Source organism: Chlorocebus sabaeus, chromosome 28 (genome assembly GCF_047675955.1).
Source record: "Chlorocebus sabaeus isolate Y175 chromosome 28, mChlSab1.0.hap1, whole genome shotgun sequence".
Lineage (NCBI taxonomy): Eukaryota > Metazoa > Chordata > Mammalia > Primates > Cercopithecidae > Chlorocebus > Chlorocebus sabaeus.
This window is the reverse complement of record NC_132931.1, coordinates 8,435,774-8,460,828: the sequence shown is the minus strand read 5'-3', so window position 1 is coordinate 8,460,828 and position 25,055 is coordinate 8,435,774. Positions and strand designations below refer to the sequence as shown.

Here is a 25,055-nt window from a genome sequence, read left to right as displayed (position 1 = left end):
GGGAGGCTGAGGCAGGAGAATTGCTTGAACCTGGGAAGCCGGAGGTTGCAGTGAGCCAAGATCGCGCCACTGCACTGCAGCCTAGGCAACAGAGAAGGACTCCCTCTCAAAAAAACAAAACAAACAACCAAAAAAGAACTAAGGTGGGCTCATCTCACCAGTCCTCTTACGGTCTAAACCAGCACTGTCCCTGTGGCAGCTGCTGGCCACGTGTGGCTAACGGAGCACTTGAAATGTGACAAGTCCAAACTGAGACGCACCCTCGATGCAAAATACACACCAGTTTTAAGACCTGGTGCAAAAAATAATGCAAAATATCTCAATATTTTTTATTTTGATTACATGTTGAAAAGGATTATACTTGAGATATGTTGTGTTAAATATATTACTAAGAACAGTTTTACTTATGTTTTCTTTTATTTCACATGGCTACTAGTAAATTTAAGATCATAGGAGGGGATGGACGTGGTGGCTTATACCTGTAATCCCAGCATGTTGGGAGGCTGAGGCAGGCGGACCACCTGAGGTCAGGAGTTTGAGACCAGCCTGGCCAACATGGTGAAATCCCGTCTCTACTAAAAATACAAAAATTAGCTGGGCGTGGTGGTGGGTGCCTGTAATCCCAGCTACTTGAGACGCTGAGGCAGGAGAATCCCTTGAGCCCGGAAGGCGGAGATTGCAGTAAACTGAGATCGCGCCACTGCACTCCAGTCTGGGCGACAGAGCAAGACTCTGTCTCAAAAAAAAAGAAAAAAAGAAAAAAGAAATCTGAACTTTGTCTGGATAGCGACTGAGGGTGTCTGAGCAAAGCAATGATGTTCACAGAGCCATCCACAGACTGGGAACTCTGTCCTTCCAAAATGGGTGCACCCAGAGGAGCTGGAAGACAGAGATGGCCTGTGGGTGACTCATCTGGTTGCCCCTTGGTAGCACTGAGCCAGGCATCAAGTGGGCAAGGCTTGTCAATGATAACCGCAAGATCAGCGGTTACCAGGCAGCCAGGTGCACCCGGTAGCCCTCTGTGGGCAATTCTGCATGTATGACCTTATTTAGTCATACGGGTAGGCAAGGAGGTGATACTAAGCAAGTTGAGCACTAATGGGTCTTGAATGGACAAGTGAATGAATGAATGAATGAATGAATGAATGAATGGTGGCTGATGACTGTCATCTCCAGTCCTTACATTATGTATTGCATGCATCAGACTGCACGGCGTTGCGTGTATGTTCGTGGAGCTCCTCCAGTGAGCAGAGGCTGCTAAGCAGGAGCAGTACACAGGCTGGGGGCAGGACACAGGGCCCCAGGCCTCGGGGGAGAGGTCTGTTCCAGCCACCTCAAGTCTATTCCTGCGAGTGCCCCTCCACACCCCTCCTGGATCCCCCCACTGCAAGCTCTCTCCCCCTGGCTCCGGACTCTCTCCCTGTCCTGGAATTAATAAAGACTCTGTGCAGACTGCGGTTTGCAAGTCTGAAAGCTGGTTCCTGCCCACGTCACTGCCTTGAGAGGAGAGGGGTCCAGCTCCCCACAGTACCCCCTGCCTTCCTCCTTCCCAGGAAGCGGAAGGCACGCAGATACAGCACTGACTTCCCCTCCCCTACAGTAGGCACATCCCAGGCATCGGGCTTCAGACCCTGCCCCTGAGCAGCCCCTACCCCTACCCACAAAGAGTGGCTTGGGGGGAACTTTAACCCCAGCATAAGCTCCATCAGCTTACCCTCAAAGTACCCCCAAATAAGCACATACCATAACAGCTGTACACTGGCTGTGTGTGCACATCTTCAAGATAACTCACAATTCTCCGGGCATGCCCCTACCTTCCAAAATTCCAGAGCTGCTCCCTCCAAAGACCCAGGGAAAGGGAAGGGTTTGTCCAGGGTCCTGGGGTGGCCCCGTATAGACCGAAGCCTGATAGCTGTCCTAGAAGCAGAACGCTTGCCGAGCGAGTGATGGCAATCGTGGTATTGACACCAGTCCTGGTACCAGCTGAACACAGAGCATTTTTGATCTAGCAGAAAAGTAGGACCGTGTTGTATTTGTCTTTGCGATAATCTCTTAGCTAGGAATACTGATCACCTGTAGACAGATGAGGTAACTGACGCTCTGTGGAGAGGTTATCCCACCAGAAAGGCTAGAGCCAGAAATTTACTTTTAGGTCCACCAATGCCTGCCTTTGACCAATGCCTGCCTTTGACCTTTCCATGCCGGGCCACCCCTGCTGGCACCCCAGACTGCCACAGTACTCCTGCCTGCACAAGGGGCCTTTAACTCATCCCTTGGAGCTATCGTGGTGCAGAGAAAAGCCCACAGGGCATGTGGCTTCCATGCTGTCCCCTGACCAGCTGTGACCTAGGACAAGGGACAAGTTTCCCTCTCCTATTTTCTAGGTCTCACATTTCTTCTCCACTAGCAGTAGTGGGAAGTGAGGGCTGGGGGACATGACCCTCCCCTGTTCCATCCCACACTCCAAACCCAAAAATTCCCCAGGGTCCCCATCCAGCTCCGTCCTGGGGGCAGAAATGCAGAGTTCTCCAGGAATGTGGTCCCAGCTGTTTCAGTGCAGGCTGCCCCCTCCTGGCCAGCAGAGGAACGTCAGCCTTCCCAGAGGGGACCGGGAGAACAGCAGTCCAGAAGCTCCCAGGCTGGTCTGGGCGCTAGCTGCGCGCAGTGTGGGGATGGGAGGTGGCCCAGTGATAATGGGAAGCTGGGCTGCCTCTCAGTCTGCCGGGGCTCCCACCTCCCTGTTCCCCCACAGAGCACCTGGGGATCCAGGCTGATTTTTGCCAGACCCTGAGACCTGCTTGGGGCTGGGTATAGGGCTGTGAGCTTGACTCATGCAGAATAGAACCCTGTGTGTCGGGATCCTCCATGTGCCCCAGATGCCCCTGGAGACAGCACCAACATGGCATTAATTCCCAGGCCATTCCCCTGCCTCTAGCCCCCTGGCCTCTGCAGGCATCCACCCCAGACCCGCCCAACACCTCCTCCCCAGCTTCAGGTGGGAGGCTGAGATCTTGGCCCCTGCAGAATGCAGCCCTGTCCAGGGTCCCCTACCTCCCCCCAGATCCCTCCCAGAGCCATACCAACTCGATCCTACCTTCCAGACCATTCAACCTGCAGCCCCCCGACCTCTACAGACATAGCACCCCCTGAGTCTCCAGAGCTGCCCAATAGCTCGCCTCCCCAGCTGTGGGCAGAACCTGTCTCTAGCCAGGCCTGGGGGTGTTGGGGAGTCTGGAGGGCCGGGGTGGGGGCTGAGGCGCGGGACAGCTGGCCCGTGTCCCCACACTGGGCCCGGGGCCCAGCCGGAGGGGCGGGGGCCTGGCCACTCGGGCCTTGGCTGGGGCTGGGATTTTTGGCCTGGCCGCCAGGCCCTCCCTCCTGCTTCCTCTCCCGAGGGCTGTCCTGGCAGAGGCCCCCCTCGCTCTTTCTGGCGGGAACAGGGCCAGCAGCGAAAGAACAGTCGCAGAGGGAAAGCGGGAAAGAGATGGGGGAAAGTGTGTGTGTGTGAGTGTGCGCTTGTGTGCATGTGTGTGCGTGTGTGTGTCAAGGAAAAAAGCTCGCAGTCCAGCAGCCCGGGCCTGGGAGGCTTGTGAGCCGGGCCTTTCGTAATTGTCCCCTCCCCGCGGGGCCCCCTCCCCCAGGCCTCCCCCCTCTCCCGCCCTCCCGCCCGCCCTCTCTCCCTCCCTCCTTCCCTCGCAGCCGACGAGGCAGCAATTAGGCTTGGGGGATAAAACGAGGTGCGGAGAGCGGGCTGGGGCATTTCTCCCCGAGATGGCGGGTCTGACGGCGGCGGCCCCGCGGCCCGGAGTCCTCCTGCTCCTGCTGTCCATCCTCCACCCCTCTCGGCCTGGAGGTAAGGGCCCCTCGCCCCTGTCCCCAGCGGGCCCTTTGGGCCAGGTGACTGGACACACAAGGGGGAGACCTTCATCCCTGGGAACTCCAAGGGGTCCCAGGTGGGAGCCCCTCAGCCACTGGGTCCTTGGAACTGCCCCTCCCAGGAGCCAGCCGTGTGCCCAGGAGGAACCTGTCAAACAGACACCCTCAGAATAGTCCCAACCCGGCATCCAGCTTTGCTGCCCTGTGAGGCTGAGGGGGCCCCTACTCAGGTGCGCGGGTGCCCGCCCCGTAGGGGGATCAGAGCATCCTGGGGGAGGGCCTAGCAGGAACCCCTGGGTCTGGAGACATCACAGTCTGCACACCTGTGAACACAGCTGGGGTGCACACCAGCCCTGGGGACAGGGAACCTGGGCTGATGCCAGCTCAACCGCAGTGAGCTGTGTGACCTCAGCAAGTTCCTTGATCCCTGGGAAGTCGGGATCCCCCTGTGAGGAAGGCCAGGGCTCCGCTGAGGATGGGTTTGCAGGTTGGGAAGCTGCTGCTGTGTTCTCCCTGCTGAGGCGGGCGTGGACTCCTGGTATGCATTTGTGTGTGTGTGTGTGTGTGTGTGTGCGCGCACGCGCGCGCGCAGGAACGAGCGTGCTGTGTGCTCGTATATGTATATGTGCATGCACAGGTGTGCACGTGTGCAGATGGCCGGCTGTGTCACTGAACAGGGGAAGGGATTTCTGGAAAGGTACACGTGTCTGCTCACAGGTTCATCCTCAGACAGGTGTATACATGTATTTGGAGGAGGTCTATGGAGCTGCTCCTTAGTGTGTGCAAAATCTGCCACCTGACAGACATGTACACATGTAGACACGGGCGATCTGGCATCCAGGTGTGCTACTGGTGTGGACTGTCACTGTGTGTGTTATGGAGTGTGTGCATCCGTGTGTGTGAATGTGTGTGCGATGTGGCATGCAAGCGTGGAAAGGCGGGCTGGAGAAGGTGTCTGTCTCCTGGCAGAGGCAGGGTGGCTGTGACAGAGGCTGGAGTGGATCTTGCGGCACTGCTGGGCCATCTGCTATGTGCCCCAACCCAGGCACAGTTGGTTATGGGGTTTGAGGGTGCCCCCTGTGGGGCTGCTATGCCGCGGCCAACGGGGGAGCACTGAAGATGCTCCCCTGGCATGGGAAAAAGGAGGGCATTTGGTAGGGGTGCCTGGGTGGGGTCTGGTTTCCTTGGGAGTCCTCCTTGCCATGAGAACCAGGCATCGAGTCGGGGGCAGGAGGGCCACAGGGCGGAGTCAGGGGCCGGGGCAGGAGCTGCAGCTGTTTCCGTGAGATTGAACAGCTTCCCGTGCAGTGTCCGCTGCTGGACCTGGACGGGGCCAAGGGACGTGGGTACCCACAGGCGGGGCCCGGCAGGGGCAACGAGCCAGGGCCTGAAAGTGGCAACCCCGGGTCCATCTCAGCCTCCTCCCCAGGTGTAGCCCCCAAACACCCAGCCACCCTCCTTCCCAGATGGGGCCACCCCCTATAGGGCGGCAGTTCATCATCAAGGAACCTTGAGAATTAGAAATTATTATCATCACTTGACAAACAAGGAAACTGAGGCTCCGGCAGGCTAAGGTAGTCCCTGGGGGTCAGTATCAGCCAACTCTCTGCCCCAGCTCAAAGGGCGAGAGGGTTAGGAGTGAGCTAGCAGGCAACATTTGGGGAGGGGAAGGCTTGGGGCTGAGTCCTTTAAAGCGGCCGTGACCTAGGCAGAATCAGCTCTCTCCTTGTGTCCTCAGTGACACTGCTAAACGCCCAGCTGGCCTCGCACTTTACAGAGATCAATCTCAGCTCTGTCCCAGGTGGCTGGACTTGCTAGGTCCAAATAAGGGGTGTGTGAACTGATGAGCTCTTGTGGGGTTTTGCACAGAAGTGCTACTGAAGTCTGCAGAGGTCGGTGAGCCAACACGAGGAGTGAGGCGCTCGGTCACACGCTCACTGCCACTCACCTGGCTGTCCTGGGGGAGCCTGGCTTCTCCCTCAAGGAGGAGGGTGTCACTTACGCAAGTTCAGCAGCTCCAAGGAAGGAACCCTGTTGCAGAAGTGGGGGAGCAGGAGGAGGGGACAAGCTGCCCAGCCCCCAGGCTGTTTCAAAAGTGAGCATGAGAAATTAACCCAGGGATAATTCTTTTCCATCTCCCAGAAATAGTATCAGGGATTTGGTGTTTTTTTGTTTGTTTTTCCTGATTTCAGGAAAAACTGAAGATGGTTTGGAACAGAGGTTTCCTTTTCTTTTATTTTCCTTTTTTATTTTTATTTTTTTAAACTGAGACAGGGTCTCGCTGTGTTGTCCAAGCTGGTCTGAATTCCTGGGCCCAAGTGATCCTCCCACCTCGGCCTCCCAAAGTGCTTGGATTACAGGCATGAACCACTGCCTCTTTTTAAATATTTTGTTTTAATTATTTTTTTTCCCGTCCTTAAGCAGGAACAGGGGTTTTCAACCTAGCTATCTGTTAGACTTCCCACCCAAAAATCCCTGCTTGTTTTGGTTGGGGAGGGACCTGGACACAGACTTTTCAAGCTCCCCAGGTGACGATGGGTCGCCAGAGCCAAGAAGCACTGGTTTAGAGGTTGATTCTGCTCTGTGCATCTGCTGAGGCCCTGGCATGAGGGCACATGTGCCCTGTGTGGGAGGGGACACAGTCACCCAGTGGAGGACAGCTTGTTTTTGAAAACCCTTGGCAGCCTTCTGCATGCAAACAACAAACAGCTTGGTGTGGTCTTATCTGCTCCCCAAGTCAGTCCCCTGGACTTTGGTTTGGCAAAGCCCCCTGCCAAGGCCGGCTGGCCCCAGGCTCGCTCCCAAACAGGCTGCTTCCAACTCTTTGAACCTGGAGCCCAGGGCCCGGGCAAATGGCCCTACGTGTGACTTGGGGTCAGCTAGGGGTCCCAGACTAGGCACTTCAGCTTGCTGGTTCTCCGTTTCCCTGGCTGCAAAATGGAGAGAAACAGCCCTGCCTGAAGTATCTCCTAGAGCCAATGAGAGGTTCCAGCAATGTAATATCTGGGGGAAAAAAATGCATCAAATAAAAGGACCGTGGGAATGGACATTTTTAAAATAATCTATTATCTTATTCAGAGTCTGCTAATTTGGGCTCGTGGATCCTTGTAATTAGTGCACATTGCTAAGGTTTAATACTCCCTCTCGCTACTTACACCATGTTTTGTCTAGTGGAGAGGCAGCTAATGTGTAAATAGATGTGCCATGATGAAAGAAGCAGACAGGACTGGGTTGGGGGTGGCCAGAAGGAGCCTTGGGAAATCCAGGAAGGCTTCCCGGCAGAAGTGACATTTGAGTTAGACCTAAGGAGAAAGGTAAATGGGGCCAGGTGCAGTGACTCATGCCTGTAATCCCAGCACTTTGGAAGGCCCACGTGGGCAGATTGCTTGAGCCCAGGAGTTTGAGACCAGCTGGGCAACATAGGGAGGCCTCCATCTCTATTTAAAAAATAAATAAATGAACATTTAAAAATAAATAAATAAGAAAGAAAGGTAAATGTTGGAGGAGCTGTCCGTGGATGAGGGGTAAGTCCCAGACTACAGGCTCTGGCAGGCAGAACCGAAGAGACAGAAGAGCAGACTCTCAGTCGGAGGAAGTCCTGTCTGCAGTCAGTGCTGACAGTATCTGGAGGTGGTGATTTTCCTGTCATGGAAGGTAGGCAAGCAGAACACGAAGGATGTTTGCGGAAGGAGGTCCAGCCCAGGCCAGAAGACTGTTATGATCCCTGAGAGTCTAGGATCGTGATTCTAAGATGCAAGAGACAAGTTCCACCCTGGGCTAGTCAGTGAAACATGCCAAAACCACATAAAACAAGACAAGTGTTCTCGAGGCCAACTGCTTAGGGCCAGCTGAGCAACACAGTCAGGGAGAGCCGTGGGCTCGGGAAAGGCAGGCGGGAGAGTCTGAGCTCAGCCCTGGTGCAGGGGTAGGGCTTGGACGGAGGCAAGGACATTCCTGGCAGGAGAAACGGCTTGTGCCAAGGAGTGGAGGGAGAAGTGAGGATGCCCTGTGGGGCCTGGGGAAGCGGCTGTTACCTTTTCAAAGCCCTTTCCAATTTCCAGTGCTGTCTAATTTTATTCTCACCCCTCTCACTTGCAGAGAGGCAGGGATCCTTCGCAGCCCCTAAACCTTCTCCATTCCCTCATTGCAAAATGGGGATTAAAACCTCGGGCTCCCCAGGCTATCACGGTTCAGGCGTGAAGTTTGGCAAACACCACCGTCATCAGGATCTGAATGGTGGGGGTGGACAGTGGGGACAGAGGAGATCTGGGGGAGGGGAAGCTAAGTCTTTCCCCCCAGAAAGTGCCTGGGGTGCAGGAGGGCAGAACCCCAGGAGAAAGGAAGTCAGGGTTCAGCCAGGCCTAGGGGCTCAACAAGCCCAAGGCAGGGGGACTCCCAGGGCAGACGGGGATGAAACAGGTTAGAGCCGGATTCACAGACAACCTCCCTGCCTCCCCTCTCCTTAATTCACCCATCATGTATTGAGTAACTACTGTATACCTGGCCCTGCACAATGGACTGTGCAGTGAAATGGGAAGAAAATGAAACGTAAGGGCCACTGTCTTTTTATTTTTGAGCAATTACTGTGTGCCAGCTCCAGAAGAGGATATAGCCTGTTACTTGAACCCTTTTACAATTTGCAGCAACCTTGCAACCTTGCAGCAACCAAGTGATTATCTTCCCCGTGTCGCAGAAAAGGAAACCGATGTTCAGAGAGGTTGAGTGACTTGCCCAAGGTTACACAGATGGTAAGAAGCAGCGAAGGCAGAATTAGAAGCCAGAGGGGTCTGTTCTGAGCGCTTTGCTCTTCCCCCCACCTCCACCACACTGTTCCCTGCAGTCTGCTCTGGAGCCAGAGAGTAGAGAGGAAGGGAGAGAGGGACATGAAGAAGGAGGGAGAGGGGGAGAGAGAGGAGGAAGGAGAGAGGCCGAAGCAGAGAAAGACACATAAGAGACTGTTAAGAGCTGGAGGCCGGAGCCAGGGAAGGCATCAGAGGCCCGAGGCGGGCCATGTGTGTGCTGGCAACGGATGACAGGACCCAAGTGCTCCTTCCCAGCAGGCCCAGCCCCCCTGGGGCCACCACTCCAAGCCTTGAGGTTCTGACCAGATTACTCGCACACTTTAGGCCTGGATTGCAGTGCCTGAGGAGCCACAAGCCCTGAGAGGGGGTGGCGCCGGGGTCTTGGCACAGGCGGCTGTGACAGCTCCACAGCCCTGACCCTGCTGGGCTGCAGCTGAGGCTGACAGGGCCCTGGGGCCAGCAAGCCCAGCTGTGCAGCGTCGCCAGGCCTTGGAGGCCAGACGTCTGGCTGCAAGGCCTCCCTGAACACATTGCAGAGACACCATCCCCCAGCCACGCCCCTGCCCCACGGGGCTCTCAGCTCCTTTCAGAAAAAGCAGTGAGGGAGGGCTGGGCTGGGGCTTTGGCAGGTGGCTTGTCAAGCTCAGAGGGGGGCCTTCTGAGGTGGAGCCAGGGCCCGGGTTTGGGACCCCGTCTGTTGCCATGGTGATGGCTCAGGCAGGGTCTGGATCCAGCATCACAGCGTTCCCCAGTGAGGGCTTCACTGGTCCATGGGGACTGAACTCGTGATCCTGCCTGGCCGGTGAATTCGCTTTTCCTTAGGAAACTATTCACTGTGCTCATTCACGGCGTCCCCCTGCGGCCCCGGCGCCTCCTAAGACAGCCCGTGTCAGACGGCCAGAGCCCCACCCAAGCTCGGCTGCCCAGTGGCTGAGGACGCTGACCTCACGCCGTCCTATCAGTGTGGGAATGGCTGCATTTGTGCTGGCAGCTGCACCTCCTTAATGCTTGCTGTAGCAGCCCGGCCTGCCCTTCCCAAAGCTCTGGCCTCTACCCGGCAGCTCAGCTCAGGAAGAGAGTGGGCTGCCTGGTGAGAGGTGCTCAGACCCGGTGTCTTCCACCCCAGCCCTCTCCCTGACAGAACCAGCAAGAACCATCATACTCCAAGGACTGGCAGCAGGGCACAGGGGCCTGTCATCCCAGCACTTTGGGAGGCCAAGGCAAGAGGATCACTTGAGCCCAGGAGTTCCAGACCAGCCTGGGCAATATACTGACACCCTGTCTTTACAAAAAATCGATTAGCCAGGCGTGGGGGTGCACACCTATAGTCCCAGCTACTTGGGAGGCTGAAGCAGGAAAATCGCTTGAACCTGGGAGGCAGAAGTTGCAGTGAGCCAAGATCGCGCCACTGCACTCCAGCCGGGGCGACACAGCAAGACTCTGTCTGGAAAATAAAGGACTGGCCTGAGCTCGAATCCAGGCTCCGTCTCTTTCCAGCTGTGTGGCCCCAGGCATGTCCCTTAACCTCTCTGAACCTGATTTCACGTCTGTTAAAATGATAGTCTCTGGGAGTGGTGGCTCACACCTGTAATCCCAGCACTTTGGGAGGCCGAGGCAGGCAGATCACTTGAGGTCAGGAGTTCAAAACCAGCCTGCCCAACATAGTGAAACCCTATCTCTACTAAAAATACAGAAATTAGCTGTGCGTGGTGGCATGCGTCTGTAATCCCAGCTACTCAGGAGGCTGAGGCAGGAGAATCGCTTGAACCGGGGAGGCGGAGGTTGCAGTGCGCTGAGATCCCGCCACTGCTCTCCAGCCTGGGTAACAGGCCGAGACTCTGTCTCAGTCTCAAACAAAACAAAATGATGACAGTAAGCCCTGCCCTTCCAACTTCACAGGCCGATTTCAAAGAGCAAGAATGAGAACACACTTTGTAAACACAAAGTAAACACTTTGTAAATTGCTCTGGAGACAAGCAATGTCATTATTGCCATCAGCGTCATTCTTGTTTCCATGTAATTCTGGGTTTTGCCATTGAAAGTAATGGCAAAAACCACAGTTACTTTTGCACCAACCTAATAGTTCTGGCTCCTGGAGGACTGACTCTACCTGTTTCCTTCCAGGAGTCCCTGGGGCCATTCCTGGTGGAGTTCCTGGAGGAGTCTTTTATCCAGGTAATGTACATGAAACTTCCACACACCCAAGTCATGCAGATGATGATGATGTCCGTAATAGATGCACACTTTGACAATACAGAAGGTAGGAACATGGACACACCTACCGGAAGTCATGCCCACTTAAAATGCAATTAACAAGACACTGATTTACAGCTATTAAGAGCATACAGGCTGGACATGGTGGCTCACGCCTGTAATCTCAACACTCTGGGAGGCAGAGAAAGGAGACTGCTTGAGGCCAGGAGTTTGAGACCAGCCTGAACAACATAGGGAGATCCCCCTCTCTACACACACACACACACACGAAAATTAAAAATTTTAGCCATGTTCTATGTTGAGAAAAATGAAAATGAAGTATAGAAATTAAAAAAAAGAATTAGCTGGGCATGGTGGTGCATGCCTGTAGTCCTAGCTACTGGGGAGGCTGAGGCAGGAGGATCACTTGAGCCTAGGAGTTCAAGGCTGTGGTGAGCTATGATTGCACCACTGCACTGAAGTCTGGGTGACAGAGTAAAACCCTGTCTCTAAAAAGGAAAAGAAAAAAAAGAAAAGAAAAATCGAAAGTAATACTTTCAATACTTAAAAAGTATTTGAGTGTGCAGAAGTGACATGGAAGTGGGGAGAGACACTAGCACTCCCCCAGATACAAACTGGCACTGGACTGCTGGCCAAGCAGAAGAGAAAACTGAGGCTTGCAGAGGACAGGGCTTGCCCAAGGTCCCGCGTTAGGCAGGGGTGGATTCACCCATAGCTGGGGGTGGCAGCCGGCTTGCCTGGCAGGAGTACTGATGCTCTCTCTCTCTCTCCCCCAACAGGGGCTGGTCTCGGAGGCCTTGGAGGAGGAGGTGAGCTCAGAAACCACACTTGTTCCTCACTGAAGGGGCCTGAGTTTCACCCAAGCCACACGCATCCTCAGACCTGATAACCGTAGGAGACCCAAGCATCAAGGACTCCCTCATTTCACAGATAGCGTCCAGGCAGGGGGAAGAGGCTTCCTTGAGAACCAGAACCCATTGGCCTTCCCAGTGCCTGTGCTAGACTTTATCCCTGGTGCTCTCTACCTTCCTTTCTTTCTTTTTTTTTTTTTTTTTCTGGAGGAGGGTAGGGCCGGGGGAGGGACAGAGTCTCATTCTGTCGCCCAGGCTGGAGTGCAGTGGCATGATCTAAGCTCACTGCAGCCTCTGCCTCCCAGGTTCAAGTGATTCTCCCCCCTCAGCCTCCCAATTAGCCAGGACTACAGGCGTGTGCCACCACGCCCAGCTTATTTTTGTATTTTTTCTAGAGACAGGGTTTCTTTTTTTTTTTTTTTTTTTTTTTTTTGAGACGGAGTCTCTCTCTGTCGCCCAGGCTGGAGTACAGTGGCGCAATCTCGGCTCACTGCAAGCTCCGCCTCCTGGGTTCATGCCATTCTCCTGCCCCAGCCTCCCGAGTAGCAGGGACTACAGGTGCCCGCCACCACGCCCGGCTAACTTTTTGTCTTTTTTAGTAGAGACGGGGTTTCACCGTGTTAGCCAGGATGGTATCGATCTCCTGACCTCGTGATCCACCCGCCTCGGCCTCCCAAAGTTCTGGGATTACAGGCGTGGGCCACCGCGCCCTGCCGATACAGGGTTTCATCATGTTGGCCAGGCTGGTCTCAAACTCCCAACCTCAAGCAATCTGCCTGCCTCGGCCTCTCAAAGTGCTGGGTTTATAGGCATGAACCACCTTGCCCAGCCCCTTCCTATTTCTTTTGATCCTCAAAACCCTCCCTGCCAAGCCAGCTGAACAGGCACCATCATCCTTTTTTTTTGTTTTGAGACAAAGTCTTGCTCTTGTCACCCAGGCTGGAGTGCAGTGGCGCAATCTTGGCTCACTGCAACCTCCACCTCCCAGGTTCAGGTGATTCTCCTGCCTCAGCCTCCCGAGTAGCTGGGATTACAGGCACATGCCACTACGCCTGGCTAATTTTTATATATTTAGTAGAGCAGGGTTTCACCATGTTGGCCAGGCTGGTCTCAAACTCCTGACCTCAGATGATCCGCCTGCCTCAGCCTCCCAAAGTGCTGGGATTACAGGCGTAAGCCACCACGCCCGGCCCATCATCCCATTTTGAGGCTGAGACTCTGGGGCTGAAAGAACATAAACCATGAGTTAGAAGTAGAGCTAGGTTCCCAGGGGCTCCGTGTCTGAAAGGGACGACCTGGGGCATGAGATTCCACACTGCCCACACTTTCCCTGGGACGGGGGTTGGATAAGTAGTAGATGGATGAGCTGGGCCCCCTCGTTCACTATCTTCTCTTCCATCTGCAGCGCTGGGGCCTGGAGGCAAACCTCTCAAGCCAGGTAAGACCCAAGGCCTCCGAGCACTGAGAGAGAGCGATGGGGCTGGGGAGGGAGGAACCTACCCAACTGGGAAAGAGACAAGGAAGCCGGGAACAGGACAAGGAAGCCAACGGGCAGGAGGAAGGAGGGAGGTGTGGACACCTATTAGCCTCCCAAGGATGTGTAGGCCTGGGCCAGGTCCCAGGGCTTCCAGGAACAGGAGGCTGCAAGCAGCTCCACGTCCTCCCTGTGTGAGGGCGTCTAGCATCTACCCTACACGTGCTTGTGTGTGCACCCAGCTGTCCAGAAACTCCTCTCTGCAAAGGAGAGGCTGTCTCAGAGCCTCGGCACTAGAGGCAACGTCAGGGATTGCTCCGGTTCCAGTGGCCTCCAAGCCTTACATGACCCTTGGGAGCTCAGCCCCAGATCCTCAGCCCCAGACTTCCCCTGAGTGATCTCCTAGCCCTTGACCCCATATCGCCCTGACCTTGATGCCATTCTGAGCCCTTCTCCTGACTCCAGACAGAGCACCTGTCTCAAGCTGAAGCTCAACCCCAGTCCAAGCCCTGAGCCTAACCCCAGGCTGAACCCTGACCCTGCTGACCCTGGTCCCATAGGACCCCCAATCCTGGCCTCAGGCCAAGCCCTGACCCCAAGCCCAAGCTGAGCACAACCCTGGTCCCGGATAAGCTCCCCTCCTAATCTCAGGCCCCTTCCAGCTGTGTCCAGACCATGGAGTTTTCCAGTAAGAAGGTGTGGCCGGATCTATCCTGGCCTCACCCAAGGGACTGGGATCTGCCACGAGGGTCCACTGTCAGCTCTGGGGAATGCACCCCCAGGAAGGAGGGCGGGGCAGGTCCCTCCGGGAAATACTGGCGGATAAGGAGCAGGTGGAGGAAACAGCGTCTCTCTCCAGATTGATGGCCCCTCGGCATGAGACGCTCCACATGTGACTTTGGCCGCCCCACACCCTGAGCTGTGTTGCCCTGGCTCAGAAGCCCGAGTCTCCAGGACACAGTTTAGATGTCCAAGAGCTCTTATGAAATCCTGATCGTTGATAATCCAAGTGCAAATGAATCTTCAAGACCCAGATTCCCCTGCGCTGAAAGTCCATCTGGGTTGTGAAACACCGGGGCTGGGGCCAGAAGAGGCGGGAGAATGGGGTGCCTGGGGTCTACAGGGCTCTGCAAGGCCAGGAGACCCTGGGGGCTTGCCACTTATCCCTGCCAGCACCTATACCCTGTCCTCCTGGAGTGGGTGAGAGTTCTTAGCAGGGTCTTTGATGGTGGAGAGAGGACGGGGAGATGATTGTGGCACAGAGGTGCGGAGGTAGGTCTGTGCTTGGCCTGGAAGACCCAAATTGAGGAGGCTGTGCCTGCAAAGCTGGAAGGTAGATTCATTGATCCCACTAGCAGCAAGAGACACAGAGCAGGCTGTGGTTAAACACCGGAGGAAAGACAGACAACTCCCTATGGAGTTCCAGGATGTGTAGTTGCGAAAGTGAAGCTTTTGTTAATGAAAGATTTAGGTTAGACTTCTGAAAGAACTTCCAGCTCAGGGTGAAGGAGTCAGTCCAAAGGAAAGTCAGAGCATCTCCTTCTGATAAAAAGGGCGCTATTTCCAGGCAAGGGGCTGGATTCCATGACCTCCCCAAAGACTCAGGGCTACAAAAGGGTTGGCAGAGCCCCCATGGCACCCCCAGGGAAGCCCCCACATCCGGGCTGCCTGGATGTCCGGGCCTGCCCAGGCAGAATGGAATGGGGCACAGGCAGCGCGTGTCATGCCTGGGAACAATTAATCCCTTGGTGACAGAGGGTGGGTGGCCTGGCAGCTGCTTTTCCACGTGGGCGCCACCGCGGGTCCAAGCTGGCCCCGCCCTGCCTCAGCTCTCAGCGGGGGACCGGGCAGCTGGGAGTCTGCACGCCCCACGCCCTGAGCACTAGCCAGAGGCCAGTCGCCCACTGAGAGGGTCACGGGCAAGGACAAGAAGGACCTGGGAGCACCCACTGTGCGCCCTGGGTAGGTTGCACACACTAGGTGCTTTCTGCGCACATACTCACTGGTCCCAGGAAGGCAGGCGATATAATGGCCATTTTGTAGATGGTGAAAACTGAGCCTGATCGGAGAGGCAAATTGACCTGCTTGTGCTCATGGAGGCTGGGTAGCAGCAGCAGGGTCTGAATCTAGAACTCTCTGATTCCAGAAAGAAAGGAGGATGGGGCTGGCCAGGTCCCTGGACTCCCAGCTGTGGTCAGCCCCTCCCCACTTTCTCCTCCTTTCCAGGTGCTGGAATCCTTGGGGCATTTGGGGCAGGTGAGTGCAAAGGAAGGAGGGCAGGCAGAGACAGAAGTGGTCAGGCCACAGGACAGGACGTTCAGGCTGGGATCATGGGAAAAAGGAAGATGGCTCCAGAGAAGCCACCTGCCCCCCACTGCAGTCCCAGCCTCTTCTCACTTCCTGTGCAGTCCTCAGCTTCCGCTGTCAGTCCCTCTGTGGACAGGTCTGAGCATGTCTCTTGCCCTCTCAGAGCTCAGGAAACAGGCCTGGCTTGAGAGAAGTGACTGCCAGAGCTGGTGGGGCAGGGCCCGAGTGCTGGGAAGTGACTTCTGCCTGATCACCAGGCGCTCCCGCCCAGAGGCAGAGACGCTTCTTACATGAGCCTGGCTGAGTTTCAGAAGGGTCCAGGTCCCACTAGTAGGAAATGAGGGACGAGGAGTGGTTAGTAACAGAGACCACACCCAGGGAAAGCCAAGGGGGACCTATCCAGGGTACAGCGGGTTCCATGTTTGGGATCCATCCCCGGAGAGGACTCGCCCCTGGGGCTCAGGACTGGCACTTGTAGGAGAGATCGTCACATAATTAGAAACAAACCTGGCACGGTTGTGAACTCCGACCTGATGGCCCATTGGTCCTGGCCAAGGCAATGGAATGTCTCCCGGCGCGGGAGACGAAGCGATTGGGCCCAGATGTGGGGAGGAGACAGCCAGAGGGACCCATTTGATGCCTCATAAACATCTTAGCAAGGAGGCTCCTGGGCTGCAGGGCAGGCTGGATGGAAGGACAGATGGGTAGTGGGGACACAGGAGTTCCCCAATGTAGGTGAAGGGGAGGGGACTGAGTCAAGAGATATCTGCAAGGAAGCAGAAGACAGATCTCACTGGCCTGGGTGAGGTCTCGCTCACAGACTCTGCTCTGTCCCAGCCCTTGCCGAAAGCCCTGCTGAATCCTGTTAGCCAGCAGGACTTCTAGGAGAAGCACAGGGCTGGCCCAGGCTTGTTAGGGATCGGTGCAACGACACCTGCACTGTGCATAGTAGTCGCTCACTAAACTACTGGTGAATGCTATTTTATCAGGATCGACCCTGAGCATCACAGGCTTAGGGACCAGCCCAGGGACCTGAGTGGCTGATCACAGCACTGCCCTAACTCCATGAGACCCTTCCCACTCTGGGCCTCGGAATGCTGCCTATACGCCTGACTCTGTTTTCCTATCCACAGGTCCCGGAGGGCTTGCGGGCACTGGCCTTGGGGCAGGTGAGTACTGACACCCAAACAAGATGCCCTTTGTGGGGACCAGACCCTGAGCTCAACCCAGGGCTGGTATGGAGCACAGTCATGGAACAAGGGTACAGGCCAGATTCCGTCCTGGGCACTGATGGGGACTGATGCTGATACCACCTGCCCCAAGCAGCTGCCCAGGACATGAGGAAATGGCAGTTGAGTACCTGGGTTCCTTTATAACATAGTAGTGAAGGCTGCATGGAGGAAGCCCCATGGACCAAGGAAGCCCAGGGGAGTCACTTAACTCAGCAGGGGTTCAGGAAGGCATTCTAGAGGAGGGGTGGGGAAATTTGACCCCAAAAGATCCATGCAGTTTTCAGGAAGGCTGAGGTGAGAGGATCACTGGAGCCCAGGAGGCTAAGGCTTCAGAGAGCTATGATCATGTCACTGCACTCCAGCCTGGGCGACAGAGAAAGACTTCATCTCTTTTGTTGTTGTTGTTGTTGAGACAGAGTCCCACTCTGTCACCCAGGCTGGAGTGCAGTGGCTCGATCTCAGCTCACCACAACCTCCGCCTCGGGTTCAAGTGATTCTTGTGTCTCAGCCTCCCAAATAGCTGGGATTACAGGCGTGCACCACCACACTCGGCTAATTTTTGTATTCTTAGTAGAGACAGGGTTTCACCATGTTGGCCAGGCTGGTCTCGAACTCCTGGCCTCAAGTGATCCACTCACCTTGGCCTCCCAAAGTGCTGGGACTACAGTCTCAAGCCACTGTGCCCGGCCGCAAGACCCCATCTCTAAAGGGGAAAAAAAAAGAGCCATACAGTTTTGTCAGAGCTGTCCGACACATTAACCCCAGCACAGAATCTAGTTATGGTGCTTAGGCACGGTGGCTCACACCTGTAATCCTAGCACTTTGGGAGGCTGAGACGGGCGGATGGCTTGAGCCCGGGAGTTCGAGACCAGCCTGGACAAGATGGTGAAATCCTGTCACTACAAAAAATACCAAAAAAAAAAAAAAAAAAAAAAAAAAAATTGCCAGGCACAGTGGCATGCATCTGTAGTCCCACCTACTCAGAAGGCTGAGGTGGGAGGATTGCTTGAGCCTGGGAGGTTGAGGCTGCAGTGAGCCGAGATCGCACCACTGCACTCCAGCCTGGGTGACACAGTGAGACCTTATCTTTTAAAAAAAAAAAAAAAAAAAATCCAGTACTGGTGAGCAGTGCTCACATAGATGTCCTGCAGGCATTGATGTCTGGCAGACAGCAGAAGTGCCTCCAATCTGCTTCCTGAGTGGGGCACGGCCAGGCAGGGCCAGTGTAGGAGTCTTCATGGGTGTGGTAACTCAGGACCTCACCCCATCCTCCCCTCCGCAGGGCTCGGCGCCTTCCCTGCAGGTGCCTTTCCGGGAGCTCTGGTGCCTGGTGGAGTGGCTGACGCTGCTGCAGCTTACAAAGCTGCCAAGGCTGGTGAGTGGTGCTCTTTGGGGCATGCCACAAGCTCTCTGGCTGCCATGGGGCCCCCTCCGCTTTGCAAAGAACCTTCCCTCAACTCAGGCCTGGGAACGGGGTGGGTGGGGCTGTTAGCTGCAATCTACTGGGGCTCAGGGAGGCAGCTAGCTGTGCCCAGTCTGCAGGTGAGTGAGTAACGGGGCCAGACCTCAATGCCAGGCCCTCACATGCAGCCCCGGGCCCTTCTGCCTCCCCACTGTTCCTTGTGCAATGCCTCACCTATCCTGGCTCTGCAGGCGCTGGGCTCGGTGGTGTCCCAGGAGTTGGTGGCATTGGTGGCGTTGGCGGCGTTGGTGGCTTAGGAGTGTCTACAGGTACGATGGCTGTCCGCCCGAACTGCCTGGGTCAAGCCTGCAGGCCTGGGCGGAGCCAACTCTGATGTGGCCCCTTCTGTACCAGGTGCGGTGGTTCCTCAGCCTGGAGCCGGAGTGAAGCCTGGGAAAGTGCCGGGTCAGTGCGGAGTTCCTGGGGCTGGAGGACAGAGGGCAGGGAGGGGCAGAGCCCTCTCCACGCCACTGCACTCGGGGAGGAAGGGCAGGGCCTGGCTTCAGTCGGGCAGAGAAACTAGCCAGGCCCAAAGTGTGGTGCCTGCGTCTGTGAAATGGGGAGGAGGGGCCTGGCCTACTTCCTGGGCCCTTCTCCCAGGATCTTGGGGTAGAAAGAGACGGGCTGTGTGGCAGGCTGTCGGGCGACAGATGGGGACACTGAGGCTCAAAGAGGCGAGTCAGTGTGGAAGGGCTTGCGGCAAGCCCTGACAGAGCTAGGGGAGCCCGGTGTCCTCTGACTCCCCATCTGGTACTCGTTCTGCCTAACCAAGCCCTTTAGGAAGTGACTTCAGGTTAAACAAAAGACTGCCTGAGTCTACACAGCAGGGAGGGACATCTGGAAGCTGTTAGCCAGAGGTGGGCTGGCCCAGCCATGTAAACAGGCTCCAGGAGACAGAGATAAATCCACACGCCGAAGAGTTTGCAGATGACTTCCGAAACTGGTGGGAGGAGGGTTGTGGCCACCCCACGTCTGTCCCTGGCTGCCCCTGTCGGGCAAGGGGCTGTGGGTTTGAGGGCCTTGGAGCTGCCCGGGTGGGGAGGGCCGGGGAGGGAATCCCTGGAGGCTGAGCTACTGCTCATAACTTTGCTTTCTTTTGGCCACAGGTGTGGGGCTGCCCGGTGTATACCCCGGTGGAGTGCTCCCAGGCACAGGTGAGGGCAAGGAGGGAAACAGGGACTGTATGGGAAGAAAGCAGCCAGGACGCAGTGGCTCATGCCTGTAATCCTGTTGCTTTGGGAGACTGAGGCGGGAGGATGGCTTGAGGCCAGGAGTTTGAGACCAGTCTGGGCAACATCGTAAGACCCTCATCTCTACAAAAAAATGTAGCCAGGCATGGTGGTGTGCACCTGTAGTCCCAGCTACTCAGGAGGCTGAGGTGGGAGGATTGCTTGAGCCCAGGAGGTCCACGTTGCATTGAGCTATGATGGCGCCACTGCACTGCAGCCCGGGTGACAGAACAAGACCCTGTCTCAAAACAAAGAAAAAGAAAAAGAAACAGAAAAGCAGCCCCCTCAACCTCCCTAGTTCTCCCCTCGCCTCCCCGAAAAGCGGAGGCCACCAGAAGCCCTGGGTCCTGACCTGAGCCATTTCCCAAACACCAAAGCTCAGGCTAACAGACATAAGGTCCCTGGCAGTCTGTCCATCCCCTAAAGGTCAATCATCCTTCCTGCACCCCACCCAAGTCCTGATCCCAGGCACAGATCATCATCACAGCCCGAGGCAGGCCCCTGAGGACAGACCCCAGAGTGACCAGCTGTTTCCCAAAAGCTGTGAGTCACCAGGGGGCCACCCAATGAGTCTGCCCTGCAGGAGATCCTAAAGAGCTGCCCCTCACCCTCCTTTCCCCTGCCAGGGCCTGACCACCTCACCCAACATGTGACCTCCTGAATTCCCCCAAAAGCCCAGATTTAGGCTGTTCTGTGGGATTTGCTGACAGAGTGGCCCTTCCTCCCTCTCTCCCCTGCTATGCTGAGAGCCAAGGCTGCCCAGCCCCAGGGGAGACGGGAGAGGTGGAAGACGCTGGCATGGTCCCAGCTGTAGCTGGATGGCTGCTTTGGGGGCCTGGGTTGTGAACGAGAGCCCCAGAGAGCATGGGCCTCCCTGGTCTACGGGCGAGTGGCATCACCCAGCCGCTGTCCCTCTCTTTACCTTTTTTGCGGAGGGTGGTCGGGACGGCTTTTGTGATTAACTCCAGCATAGAGATGAGGCTGACTGAGGCACAAGCTCACATGGCTGGGAAATAGGATTAAAACTCAGATCTTCTGACCTTGAGCCAGACAGGGAAGGAAAGTCAGCACTAAACAGGTCCTTTCTCCACCCACCCCGTGAGCCGTGCCTGTCACTGACAGTCGGTCCCAAGGGAGGTCAGCTGGGGGACCTGAGGAGGGGAGGGGTTCCCAGCAGGGCCTGCAAGGCCTGCCTTCCTATGCTCACTGCTTTGTCCCCCGGCAGGAGCTCGGTTCCCCGGTGTGGGGGTGCTCCCTGGAGTTCCCACTGGAACAGGAGTTAAGCCCAAGGCTCCAGGTATGCAGCTGTCTGGACAGAGAGCTGATGGTGGGGACTCTCCCACCACCTTCTGGCCCTGGGTGTGAAATGGGGTGGGATCCTGGACTGGCTCAGGGCCCTCTGGGTGACACCTTTTAGGTTCCAGCCCTGGGCAGCCTAGTGCCGAGAAACACCAGACTGTGGCTGGGCGCACTAGCTCACACCTGTAATCCCAGTGTTTTGGGAGGGTGAGCTGGGAGGATCGCTTGGGCCCAGGAGTTCAAGACCAGCCTGGGCAACATAGCAAGACCTTATCTCTACAAAAACATGATTAAAAAATTAGCCAGACGTGGTCACACACACCCGCGGTCCCAACTACTCAGGAGGCTGAGACAGGAGGATCTCTTGAGCCCAGGAGATCAAGTTTGTCGTGAACTATGATCACACCACTACACTCCAGCCTGGGCAACAGAAAGAGACCCTGTTCCCCACTCAAAAAAAAAAGAAAGAAAGAAAAGAGGGCCAGATGCAGTGGCTCATGCCTGTAATCCCAGCACTTTGGGAGGCCGAGGTGGGCGGATCACTTGAGGTCAGAAGTTCGAGAGCAGCCTGGCCAATATAGTGAAACCTCGTCACTACTAAAAATACAAAAATTAGCCAGGTGTGGTGGTGGGCACCTGTAGTCCCAGCTACTTGGGAGCTGAGGCAGGAGAATCGCTCAAACCCAGGAGGCAGAGGTTGCAGTGAACCAAGATCATGCCCCTGCCCTCCAGCCTGGGCAATAGAGAGACCCTGTTTCCAAAAAAAACAAAACAAATAAGAAAAAGAAAAGAAAACCGGTGCAGTGGCTCATGCCTGTAATCCCAGCATTTTGGGAGGCCAAGTCAGGCAGATCACATGAGATCAGAAGTTCAAGAGCCGTCTGGCCAACATGGTAAAACCTCGTCACTACTAAAAATACAACAATTAGCCAGGTGTCGTGGTGCGTGTCTGTAATCCCAGCTACTCAGGCGGCTGAGGCAGGAGAATTGCTTGAACCTGGAAGGCGGAGACTGCAGTGAGCCGAGATCATGCCACTGCACTCCAGCCTGGGCAACAGAACAAGACTCCATCTCAAAAAAAAAAAAAAAAAAAAAAAAAAGACTGGGCACAGTGGCTTATACCTGTAATCCCAGCACTTTGGGAGGCCGAGGTGGGTGGATCACCTGAGGTCAGCCTGACCAACATGGTGAAGCCCCATCTCTACTAATAATACAAAAATTAGCTGGGTGTGGTGGCCTGCACCTGTAATCCCAGCTACTTGGGAGGCTGAGGCAGGAGAATCGCTGGAACCTGGGAAGCAGAGAGTTGAGATTGTGATCTTATCGCACCACAGCCTGGGCGACAAGAGCGAATCTCTGTCTCCGAAAAAAGAAACCCCAGAGTTCATGTGAGGGCAGCATGCGAGACTGGTCTGGGAAGAACTGGCCATTCCTTGGGCCTCCTGGCCCCTTGGTACTGTCTGGCCCAGTGTCCACAGTGCCAGGGCTGCAGTGACAGCTTTTTATCATTACAGGTGTAGGTGGAGCTTTTGCCGGAATCCCAGGTGAGGCAAGGCTGGTGGGAGAAGCAGGGTGGCCAGCCAGGCAGACGCTCTTACCTCGGGAGGGGCTGGGCACCCAAGATCCTATCCAAGCCTGCCCAATTTCCCCCATGCCTGCTGCGCCAGGCCTTGCAGTGGCTGTAGCACAAAGTGGCACCCATCCCAGGCCTGCTGCCTCTGCTGGCATAGCAGCCCAAAGTCCAAAGGAGTCCAGAAAACCCGCCAGCCTGTGCCAAGGGCCGCAGGCCCCAGGAGGGAGAGAATCCCATAGCTTCCTGGAGGAAGTGGCCTGTTGCTGGGAGTTTCTCAACTGACCCATGATGGAGATTCAGGGAGTCCTTCAAAACAGAATGGTTTCTGGATGCTGTAGCAAGCTCCTTCTGTCTGAGCAGAAAGTGGAGTGAGTGGAGGAGGGTTTGGAAGGGGCTGCTGGGACCACAACTTGCTCTCTTTAATCCCACAGGAGTTGGACCCTTTGGGGTACAGCAACCTGGAGTCCCACTGGGGTACCCCATCAAGGCCCCCAAGCTGCCCGGTAAGTCAGAGGGATGATTCAAGATGCACCACTCGGCCAGGTGCGGTGGTTCATGCCTGTAATCCCAGCGCTTTGGGAGGCCAAGACGGGCAGATCACTTGAGGTCAGGAGTTCAAGACCAGCCTGGCTAACATGGCGAAACCCCGTCCCTACTAAAAATACAAAAATTAGCCAGGTGTGATACTGCAGACCTGTAATCCCAGGTACTGGGGAGGCTGAGACAGGAGAATCTCTTGAACCTGAAAGGCGGAGGTTGCAGTGAGCTGAGATCGCGCCACTGCACTCCAGCCTGGGTAACAGAGTGAGACTCTGTCTCCAAAAAAAGAAAACAAGAAGAAGAAAAAATGCACCACTCACTGCGCCTCCCTGCACAGAAGTCAGCCTGGGTACAGGTGTCTCTGGTGGCAGGGAAGGGGTATTGAAGCCCCTATATGGTCACCAGCCAAGGAGAGCATGGGAAAGTCATCTGCAGATATTGGACTCACACACGCACGCTCATGCACAGAGACCCATAGCCCCGATCTGAAGCTATTATGCTGTTAGAAAGGAACACGGTTAATTGGAAAGATCCCTCTAACATCCACCCCCTCGTGCTCCTGCCCCTACCTCTGCAATCAGCTTAGACAATGAGATGCTTTCCACTGGGGAGGGGGTGTAAGGAAAATACTCAGACTCCAGGGACATGATGGGGCTTGAATTTGTAGGGGGATGGGTGTTCCATCGGGCCCCAGGGGCAGAAGTGTCCTCTGCCTCCTCCACCCAGCACCTCTGCTCTCCTGGGAGCAGCCTAGGACCCTGGTGTAGGAGGTCTCAGGCCTCAGCACCTGTGGGAGCAGATCTGTCCACCCAGGTTGGTGGGAGCCCAGCAAGGCATGGGGAAGCCCCTGAGCTTGCTCTGTCCTCTCTCCAGGTGGCTATGGACTGCCCTACAGCACGGGGAAACTACCTTACGGTGAGTGAGACCCTTCTAGACTGTGGGCTTCCAGCTCTTTCCTACTCCAGGGTCCTAGCAAGGGTGCTGTGCTTCCAGCCCTGGGCCAGGAGAGCACCTCGCTGGGGCAGGGTTGGGGTCTTGGAGTGGGAATCTCAGGAGGAAAGGGCATGGACTTTGCACTCAGCATGGGTCTCCATCCCTGCCCTCCCACCTATCAATAATGAGACCTTAGGTGAGCTGTGTTCCTTCTTTGAGCCTCTGTGTCCTCATCTGTAAAATGGACAGAACAATTCCATACACATATTTGTATTTGTTTTCACTCTAGCTAGGAGTGACAGGTGCAGACTCAGGACAGCTTGGGCCCCGAGGGCAAGGCAGGGGGAGGGGGAGGGCAGCAGTAGTGACGTCTGCACAAATAACCACCAAGCCTCTCTGTTTTGCAGGCTATGGGCCCGGAGGAGTGGCTGGTGCAGCGGGCAAGGCTGGTTACCCAACCGGGACAGGTAAGGAAAGCCTTACCTTACTTCCAGCCAAGGGATCACTGATCTTCGGGGCTCCAGAGCCCTGGGGTGGGTGAGGTTCTCTCCTGAAAGCAGAGCAGCCCACCCTGCATCCAGACCCTGGTGAAAACCTGCAGCAGGATCCTGGGGGAGGGGTGGGGCAGCTCCGTCAGCCTCTTCCAGGTCTGAAGCCCCCACATATACCCGCATGTCAGTGGATTGGCTCTCTCGGGACTGGAAACAAGTGGGCTCTGGAGATACAGGAGCACTGTTTCAAGATCTCTCCCCTCTGCTCCCCTTCCCCAGGGGTTGGCCCTCAGGCAGCAGCAGCAGCGGCAGCTAAAGCGGCAGCAAAGTTGGGTGAGTGCCCCTGGAGTCCCCACCTGGTGGCCTCCAGCCCCCTAGCCTCTCCATTCCCATTACTATTGAGAGCCTGCCTCATAGATGAATGACCAAAGTGGCCCCTACTTATCCCCATTTACTCAAAATTTTCAACACCACCCATCTATCTATCCCTCCCTCCAACCATTCTTCCATGCGTCCATGCATCCATTTATCCTTCCATCTGTCTATTACTTTCTCCATCCCTCCCTCTTTCCATCCATTTCTCTATGCATCCATCTATCCATCCATCCACTCATCCAACCATCCTTTCATCCATCCATCTATCCCTCCCTCCATCCATTCCCGTTCCTCCATGCCTCCATCTATCCATCCATCCATTCATCTACTCATCTACCCACCCATGCATCCATCCATCCACTCATCCACCTGTTCATTCACCCATCCATCTCTCCCT

The 25,055-nt window shown here is 55.7% G+C and overlaps 1 protein-coding gene across 9 annotated transcripts in view; it reads left to right on the top strand.

The window, feature by feature from the left end:
• Window positions 1-3,684: 3,684 nt before the first annotated feature.
• The window catches only part of ELN (elastin), a 44,973-nt gene continuing 23,602 nt past the window's right edge, over window positions 3,685-25,055 (top strand). For 3 of the 9 annotated variants that reach the window (XM_073012683.1, XM_037990508.2, XM_037990503.2), the window contains exons 1-15: window positions 3,686-3,853; window positions 10,803-10,853; window positions 11,672-11,701; window positions 13,149-13,181; window positions 16,658-16,693; window positions 18,039-18,131; window positions 18,410-18,487; window positions 18,573-18,623; window positions 19,325-19,372; window positions 20,673-20,744; window positions 22,261-22,290; window positions 22,751-22,822; window positions 23,733-23,774; window positions 24,200-24,259; window positions 24,563-24,616. In XM_073012683.1, coding sequence (XP_072868784.1) covers window positions 3,772-3,853; window positions 10,803-10,853; window positions 11,672-11,701; window positions 13,149-13,181; window positions 16,658-16,693; window positions 18,039-18,131; window positions 18,410-18,487; window positions 18,573-18,623; window positions 19,325-19,372; window positions 20,673-20,744; window positions 22,261-22,290; window positions 22,751-22,822; window positions 23,733-23,774; window positions 24,200-24,259; window positions 24,563-24,616 — 832 coding nt within the window. In that variant the 5' untranslated portion in view covers window positions 3,686-3,771. Of the gene's footprint in view, window positions 3,854-10,802; window positions 10,854-11,671; window positions 11,702-13,148; window positions 13,182-16,657; window positions 16,694-18,038; window positions 18,132-18,409; window positions 18,488-18,572; window positions 18,624-19,324; window positions 19,373-20,672; window positions 20,745-22,260; window positions 22,291-22,750; window positions 22,823-23,732; window positions 23,775-24,199; window positions 24,260-24,562; window positions 24,617-25,055 lie in introns of all 9 variants that reach the window. The other 6 variants (XM_037990506.2, XM_037990504.2, XM_037990507.2 and 3 more) reach the window with 6 other exon arrangements.